This window comes from Medicago sativa, chromosome 7 (genome assembly GCF_051527215.1).
Source record: "Medicago sativa cultivar Bolivia chromosome 7, Bolivia_mono, whole genome shotgun sequence".
NCBI lineage: Eukaryota > Viridiplantae > Streptophyta > Magnoliopsida > Fabales > Fabaceae > Medicago > Medicago sativa.
This window is the reverse complement of record NC_140755.1, coordinates 14082665-14091652: the sequence shown is the minus strand read 5'-3', so window position 1 is coordinate 14091652 and position 8988 is coordinate 14082665. Positions and strand designations below refer to the sequence as shown.

General features: G+C 35.3%; 1 protein-coding gene across 1 annotated transcript; it reads right to left on the bottom strand.

The window, feature by feature from the left end:
* Window positions 1-5692: 5692 nt before the first annotated feature.
* Window positions 5693-8707, bottom strand: LOC146904449 (receptor-like protein EIX2). The gene has a single exon (XM_085725230.1). The coding sequence runs from the start codon at window positions 8691-8693 to the stop codon at window positions 5907-5909; it is 2787 nt and encodes a 928-aa protein (XP_085581356.1). The 5' UTR covers window positions 8694-8707; the 3' UTR covers window positions 5693-5906.
* Between the last annotated feature and the right edge of the window lie 281 nt (window positions 8708-8988).

Genomic DNA, 8988 nt, shown 5'->3' with positions numbered 1-8988 from the left:
AATTTGGATTAAAATCAAGCAAATTTTAACTCATTTTTAGAACAAGATGTCACAAAAGGGTAAGAAAATTAGCCATATTATTTTTACCAACCTTAACATGTAAAGTGTTCATAAAAGTATCAAGAAACATACTAAAATCACATAGGAATTTTTAGGAATTTTTTAACAAAGTTTTGGATGCATAGGAGTGCAAATAGCAAAGAGCAGTGATGAAATAGCAAAAAAGAAAGCAAGGCACGAAAATCTGCCAAGGACAGGCCCAGGCCCAAGGTTACTGATGGATCTTGGACTATCCAAACGCCACAGAAGCGTTGGGTTGATCCAACTCCATCAAACCCTAGATCCAAGGGTTGAGAGCATGCAGCACATAGTAACACAACTCAGACACATGGAAACAGAGGATCATAAGCCTACACGTGGCGAACCAAGAATCAAACGGTGTAGATCAAGAAGAGAATGAACCAGGAATGAACCAGACCGGTTCAGGTGTTTATATAAACGTGAACCTACCGATCCAATTCATTCCTCCTTCTCTCTTCTCTCTCTTCAACGTTTTAGAGAGAGAAGCTCTGCAACTTCTCTCTTCTTCTCCGTCGTCTTCTCCGACGAACACCACGACGGAGGTACGGTGGCTGCCGGTGGCGCCGCCGTACCTGAACCTTTTTCGAAAACTTTCCACGTCGTTGTGTTCGTCTTGGACTCCTCTTCATGATTTTGACACTTATTTTTTGAGAACTGGCCTGGATTTGAACAGATCTAAACTTGAATCTACAACTTAGGGTTTCGAAAATTTCTTCTGATTTCTTTGAAATTAAACCCTATCTTGACTTATTTTTCATACTGATGATGAATCTATGCTTCAAATCGAGGAATAAACGGTGAATTTTCATGATTTTCATTTTTAGGGTTCGGCCTTCAATCTTTTCAAATCTTTTCAACATGTTCACTCTGATTCACCGTTTATTCATGTATTCAAACCTTCGATGATGATTGAAATTAGAAAACGAGGAGGTTCTTGAGTATACCTGTTGAAAAAATGGAGATACGAACCAAGAAGAAAGACGTTGAAGCTTCGTCTTCGTTCCTGAGGTATGTTTGGTCGAAACTTCGAAAATAAATCGAAGTTTCTTCGTCTTCTCACTCTTCGCCTCTGTGATTCGAATTTTCGATCCCTCTTCTTCTTGCTGTTACAGCTCTGTGATCGTTTGAGTTTATCTCTTTCGTGATAAATTCAAGCTTGAATTGCAGAGCATTTTGATTCGATGATGATGAATTTCGCAAGAAATCACTGAGAATCACACCAATTTGTGGAGCTTTTGTTCAATTGAAACGGTTTAGGGTTTATGTGTTCTTGAACTTTCTGGAGAATTCTGGATTTTGATCTATGATTTTGGAAAGAGAATGTGGAATTGTGTTTGTGATGTGGCGTTGATTCTGTGGCTCTTTCTGACACTGCGTGCTATTTATATCCTGCCATGTGTGCTTGAGGTCCATTGAAAAAGTGCCATGTGTCCTGAACCTGTAACTATCTCGTTCCTTGCTGTATTTTGGATTTGGGCCCTTTGTGCAATTTTGAGACTTTGAAGGACTATACTGCAAAATTAAAAAAGGACCACTGCAAAACCTTGGACAAAAAGGACTTAAAAAAAATGACTTAAGAAAACTTAAAAAGACTTAAAAAAAATGACTTAAAAAAAAAAATTCGAAAATAATAAAAAAAGACTTAAAAGTAAAATTTAAAACTTAGGAGGAGGACTTTAATGCAAATTTTGGAAATTTTGGACTTAAAATGAAAAAAATAATAAAATTGAATTAAAACGTAATTTGAAATAAACGTAAAGTGAAACGACTAAAATTGACAAAACGGACTAAAACGAACCAATGGCCTAAATGAGGTACTTTAAAGTAACCTCTCTCTGCCGAAATTTCATGTGAAATGACCAAAATGCCCCTGGTGCTAAAAACGACTAAAGACGACTCAGATGCAAATTTAAAATGGATTTTTAACAGGACAATAAAGCAAGAGCCTATACAAACAAAATTAAAAGACTCAGAGACAATTTTTTTAAGAGTTTAAACAGAGCTTTGACACTTGAAAAGACTAAAATGCCCCTAGGGGCAAAACTGACTCAAAATGACTTCAACTGCAATTTTTGAACTGGATTTTGACATGAAATTGAAATGAAGACTTATTCAACCTATTTGAAAGGACTCAAACAATTTTTCAAAGACTGAAAGAAATTTGACATAGGAAATGACTAAAATACCCTTGCATGTGAATTTTGCAAATAACATTGAAATAGAATGCAGAGAAAGATGCAATTGATCAGAGGCATATCAAATGACTTGTAATGCAAGAAAAGAAGAATTGAGTCAGTATTTTTAGGTCCAAAATTAGGGTATAACAATATACACTTCCATCCACTCATTTTCTCATTCATTAAATCAATTTGCAATCACACTCTAAAGTCTCCAACCTCTCTTTTTCTACAACCTTCTTCAGATTAAACACTTTTTCTAAAAACTCTTGTAGGATTTTAGATCTAGATTGTTAGGGTGTTGTAGGTTGTAAGTTTTGTTCTTTCAAGGATCTTGGTGGTGGATTATGGATCTAAAGATAAAGGATGTAATTTCACAACCATAGCAATTTAGTTCTTTCTCATTCTTTCAAAAAAATTCTCATTTGAGTGAAGCCTTTCTAAAGTTAATCAAGTTTTTGTCACTATGTTTCAAACCATTCTTTTGAACTTAGCGATTGTATCGTTTTAGATGAATCTTCACCGAAATCACTACCTTATTGAACCGAAGAGGTCACCTTGGAAGAAGAGGCTTTTTAACGCGATGGATTTCTTCTCCTTCTTCTTAACACTTTCCTCACTAACTTTCAACCTTGTGATTTAATGCACATGTTCCTTGAGCTTTCCAAATAAGATGGTGATGTCTAGAGTGTTGAGATTTTGAGACTCCTTAATGGTGATAACCTTCAGTTGCTATTCCCTAGACATACATCTTAAGACCTTATTAATTCAATCTTTTTTGAAATTGTTTTACCAAGGTTTTGTACCTTATTGACTACATGAGTAAATCTCATTTGAATAGAAGTGAGGTTTTGCTCTTATTTCATATCAAACAACTCATACTGTTGAGTAAGTGCATTAATCTTTGATTGTTTAACGTCTTTGGTACCCTCATAGAGGGTTTCTAAAGCGTCCCACATTGCTTTAGCCATTTAACAATGGGAACCAAGTGATACTCATATACGCCTAAGGCGGATATGAGTATGTTCCTCGATTTCAAATTGTATTGGAATTTATTTATATCATCGGCTGTTTAAACGGCCTTAGGCTTGTTTTGCATGACACCGCTAACGTCTATTTGCGGTTCAAACCACCCATTGACGTCAACAACGCAAACATCCATGTCAACCGATCATATATGCATTCTTCCTGTAGTCATAATTGTCACCGCTAAATATGGGAGCTCAATTGTACGTCTCTTTAGGATCCTTGCTCGTCATATAAACCCTTTCGTTAATTAAACCGTGACCGAATAGACCAAGATCGTGATGTTATTTGTTGGCCGATGATGAATATAACCATAAGGTAGGGAGGGTGTGGGGTGGGGGTGGGGGTGTATAGATTATCCCCGTTTTAAACTTTTTCGACAGCGTGGTTTTGAAAACTTTTTGGACATCAAATTATATGTTGATTTTTGCTCTCCACCCAGCACAAATCACTCGCACCCTGCAGCCCTTCCATTTGTACCCCTGCGCAAGTTAAGTCACGCAGCGCAACTTAACTTGCACAAGTTATATTTTTTGCGTGACTTAAGTCACGCTGCACGAGTTAACTCACGCACCCTGCGTGAGTTAACTCACGTAAGTTTTAAAATCCCAAAAGCATGGCTCTGTATATACTAGTTGTGAAAGTATGCTAATTGAATTTAGTTTTTACTATATAAATGATATAATACCAAAAGCATGGCTCTGCTTTTTGTTATTTGCAAGAAGTCACACTGTTTTTGACTGTCTGCTTCTTTGATTATAGATTTGGTGGAACACCTTTCATGAAAGGTTTTGAATCACCATCTGCATGGAAATCGTCTCCTTGGTTCAGGAATACTTTTCTCTGTAGCCCCAACACTGAAATTAAAATTGAGGTGCTTTAGCTTATATTGGATAACTACTGTAATGATCTTTGAAATATATTTTAATTTTGACCTTCTAAAAACAGTAAACATGTTTTCAGGATTTTGGATTGTTCAAGAGCCCAGAAGGTGAAAGAAGCTACGACGCTATCGGGTTGTTAAAACAAGTCGGTGAACAAACTTCTGCTACATGTTTTAACTAGCGTGAAAGAAGCCATGCTTTTGGGATTTTAAAACTTACGTGAGTTAACTCACGCAGGGTGCGTGAGTTAACTCATGCAACGTGACTTAAGTCACGCAAAAAATATAACTTGCGCAAGTTAAGTTGCGCTACGTGACTTAACTTGCGCATGGGTAAAAATGGAAGGGCTGCAGGGTGCGAGTGATTTGTGCTGGGTGGAGAGCAAAATTCTTATATGTTATGTACTAGCTTTGTTTGATAACAAGATAAGCAATGACAAAATTACAAGTCAACTTTGAATGAGAAATTCACACTTGAATTGTTATTACCCTATAAATTCTTAATACACAATATAATATACAAAACCAATAACAATGTCAAACATAACCTAAACTTTTGAAATTAAACTCTACCATAAGAATCAAGATTACTCGATATATGATCAATAAAGAAAAAGGATAGTGTCAACTATGTATAGTGATTGTTTGAGAAACAACCCCTATAATTTCCTTTGGGTGAAAAATATCTCCTCTTGTTTTAGATCCTTGATGCTCCACAAAGAATTTGAATGAAACAAAAACTTACAATTATTATATAGCATCCTATCAATTTAGATCTCAAATCCGACAAGTGTTCTCAGAAAAAGTGTTTAATCTCATGAAGTTTAGAGAGAGAGAGAGAGAGAGAGAGAGAGAGAGAGAGAGAGAGGGAAATGACTTGAGAGAGTTTTTGTAATTGGATTTTATAAATGAGAGGATGAGTGAAGGCAAGTATATATAGGTGAGTGAAAAAGAAACAAGTTGGGCTCAAAATAAAGCTGAAAATGTATATTTGATTCGAATCAAGAAAAGTCTATATCGAATCAATAGTGTAATTCATGAAATCTGGGTTGTTATGGAGATTGAATCGATAACCATGAACTCTGATTCAATTTAGTAATTTCCAAATGAAGATTTATTCAAATCACAATAAATTTGATTAGAATCACAACTCTCGCGAGGAACAATGAATCGAATCAAATGGCTTGGTAAAAGCATTGATTTGAATCAAATTAATTCGATTTAAAATATCCAAGACATATTTGATTCGAAACTCAACTCCACGGTGAAAGAATGAATCGAGTCAAATGGATCAGTGGAAATTAATGATTCGAATCAAAAACTTCAAGAAAGGAATTTTAGAAAATAAATTTACACCAAAACTTGTTTCCAAACTTTTCACTAACTTTCAAAAACTAACTTGCATGCAGCGTGTAATCTAGAATGAACGGGTGTTGTAAAAAAACTATTGACATGATAAGAAACATGTTATTTATTTCTTACATCCTGGAGATAGCTCAAAAATTATGAAAGGACTAAAACTAAGTTAAATGAACAAAAATGTAATTAAGTTTATATTATTTAAAGACACCAATAACACAAAGCTAGTACAAACAATAAGTGTCATGAAACGACACCTATACTTCCAACATCCTGGTAATCTTAACAATACGAGACTTCAATACAACTTCAATATCGACCAGACTCCTAGCGGCGGTATGGTCCAATTTCCACATTTTCATCGCTCTTGAAAGGTAAAGTCAAAATACTGCAATTGTCCTTCTTACCTTTAAGACAAAGGTTACATAAACAAGATCTTTCAAGCGGTCAAGAAAATGAAAATAAGCATGCCTGCAAGTTCTGTTAAAGAAAATAGCAATGCAAACCCCCCAAAACCCTGCTGCAAATCCAACTCCCATTCCTATGTAGAAATCTGATGTGTCAAAGAAACCTGCATCAGAATTTCCAGTCTCCAAAACTTGTTCCATTTTTGTACAATTATTCATCACAGGAGGACCACATAGCTGAGGATTACCAGCATAGCTAAGTGCTTCAAAGCTCTGAAGTTGAGTGCTAGTTGGAATTCTTCCAGATAAGTTATTGTTTGATAGATTCAGGAAACTTAAAAATGACAAATCAGACATACTTTGAGGTATTTTACCTGAAATTTTGTTCAATGAAAGATCAAGTGATTCTAACAATTTCATTTTCCCCATGTCATTTGGTATTTCTCCATAAATACGGTTTCGAGACAAGTTCAAAAACCGAAGCGCAGATAGCTTCGAAATTTGAGGTGGAATAGTTCCAAAAAGATTATTACTTGAAAGATCAATCATTCTCACAAGTATCAAGTTGTCTCTATACTCCAACTCATCTCCTTTTGGAACCAAGACAAGACTTTCTTTGTAATTGTTATAGTTGAAGCCAAAACCATAGTAATATTTTAAAGGGTTGGCAAAGAAATCGTCTTCACCAGCCATTGTTTTCATTTCATCCAAACAATTGGGAATTGTTCCTGATAGGCTATTGTTGGCAATATCTAGCACAATAAGGGATGAAAGTTGACACATCTTTTGAGTAATGCTACCTTTGAATTCATTCGACCGCAGACGAAGAACCATTAGATATTGCATTTCCCAAATCCAAGATGGTAATGTGTCAGAAAGTTTGTTATTTCCCAGGTCGATGAACTTCAACATAGAACAATTTTGCAAAGTCGAAGGAATGGATCCATAAAAATCATTGTCATCTAGTAGCAAAGATTCAAGTTCAGATAAAAAACCAATGGAGTTTGGAATTACACCAGACAAATTATTTCTTCCTAAATTCAAGTGCATTAAATTTTGCCAATGCATCCAACAGTGACCAAGATCACCAGATAACAAGTTATTTGAAACATCAAGCACAGTTAACTTGTTCTCAAAATTCATTCTTTCACATAGAAAAGGAGAAGAAATTGAACCTGAAATTGAGTTATTGGCAATGTTTAACACTTCAACATTTGCAGACACACTTGGTAATCTACCCTTGAAGTGATTAGAACTCAAGTTTATGATGCTTGAATTTAGGTAGATGTTAGATAGATCTCCACTTATGAAATTGCTAGAAAGATCAAGAAATTCAATTTGCAAAGTCCAATTCCAAAACCAACTTGGAACCAAATCCGAAATACCAGAATTCGACATTGTAAGCACTTTGACGGAACTTTGCATTTTCAACCAAGACGGAAACTTGGGACCTACTCCACAGGAACTCAGTAAAACATATTCAAGTTGAAAAACGGGAGTCCAACTCGAGTCGACACTGAGGAACACATTCGTCGAAGACAAACGTAGTTCCTTTAAGTCGAAAAGCTTTTCGAGACTTTTTTCATGGATTGGTCCCTCCAAAAGATTCAATGAAAGGTCTAATGTCACTAAGTTTGATAGAATTCCAAGAGTTGCAGGTATTCCGCCAGTTAAGGAATTAGCTCCAAGGTTTAATACCTGCAAGTTTCTAAGGAACCCTAAATTCTTAGGAATTGTACCATTCAGTTGATTGTGACCAAGATTTAATGTCCTCAATGATGATAAATTTGAAAATGACGAGGGAATTGAATGAACAATGGTATTGTTACTAAGATCTAGAACTTCAAGATGCTTAAGTTGGCCTAATGAATCAGGAAGTGCACCACTGAGTTGGTTTCCTTGAAGGTCTAAAGTTTTTAAGTTTTGAAGATTTGAGATGATTTGAGGAATTTCTCCTTGTATAAAGTTACCACTCAAATCAAGTTGGACAAGAGTTGTACTTAAATTGGAGAGCCATGAAGGGATTTCTTGATTGAGATTGTTATTTGACAGATCAAGGGCTTGGAGATTTGTGAAATTTGTTTTCCTTGTTGGTGGTTTCATGTTATCAATTTGACAATTTTCCAAATGTAATTCTAAAAGAGAAGGAATTGAATTACTCAATAGTTCAAACCAATTTGTTTCATTATAAAGGTCTACACCACTCAAATCAAGGTGTTCTAAAGAAGAAAGTTTTGTTATCCATTCAAGATTATTTATTTGAAGAGCATAATTGTATCCAAGATTAAGGTACTTTAAGTTTGAGAGATTTCCTAGCTGATGAGGGATAAGTCCCATGAAACCACTTAAACTAAGGTCAAGGTAAGTTAACCTCTCCATAGAGCCAAAAAAGCTTGGTATTTTAGTATGGACAAAGTAATTTAAGCTCAAGTCCAAACGAATCAAATATTTTAGTTCTAACAAGGAAGGACTTATCTCACCACTCAATTCCATGTATGGAGAGTCAAGAGGTGTGCTAAGATTGAGTTCCATGACTCGGCCTGTGATGTTGTTGCATCGAACTCCCATCCAACGACAGCAATCGTCTACATCAGACCATGATGAAAGCCTTTTTGAAGGGTCAGACAATCCATGCTTGAAGCTGAGGAGTGCATTCCTCTCTTTCTCATTGCATGTCACTTTCATGCATACAATGAGATTGAGAGTTGTTATAATGGAAAAAAACAATACAAGAGCTTGAGTTGCATATTGGACTGCCATGAGGAACAATTAAGACCAGAGAATAAGATTCAGCTTCACAGTTGAATGTGAAACTTATACAAACAAAAATAATGATGGTTGCATAATGTATAGTTGTGTATATAAAATAACTTATTTCGAAGTGATCTATATTTATGCAAAATACTATAGTTGAGTGTTAATACTTGTTTAATAAGTATTGTTGGTCTATATAAACCACCATAAGGATTAAGGACTTTTTTTTTTAGATAAACCAACAGTATAAACTTGCATCAAAATGGTAGTTAGACATTCCAACTAGGTTGACATCCCTAAA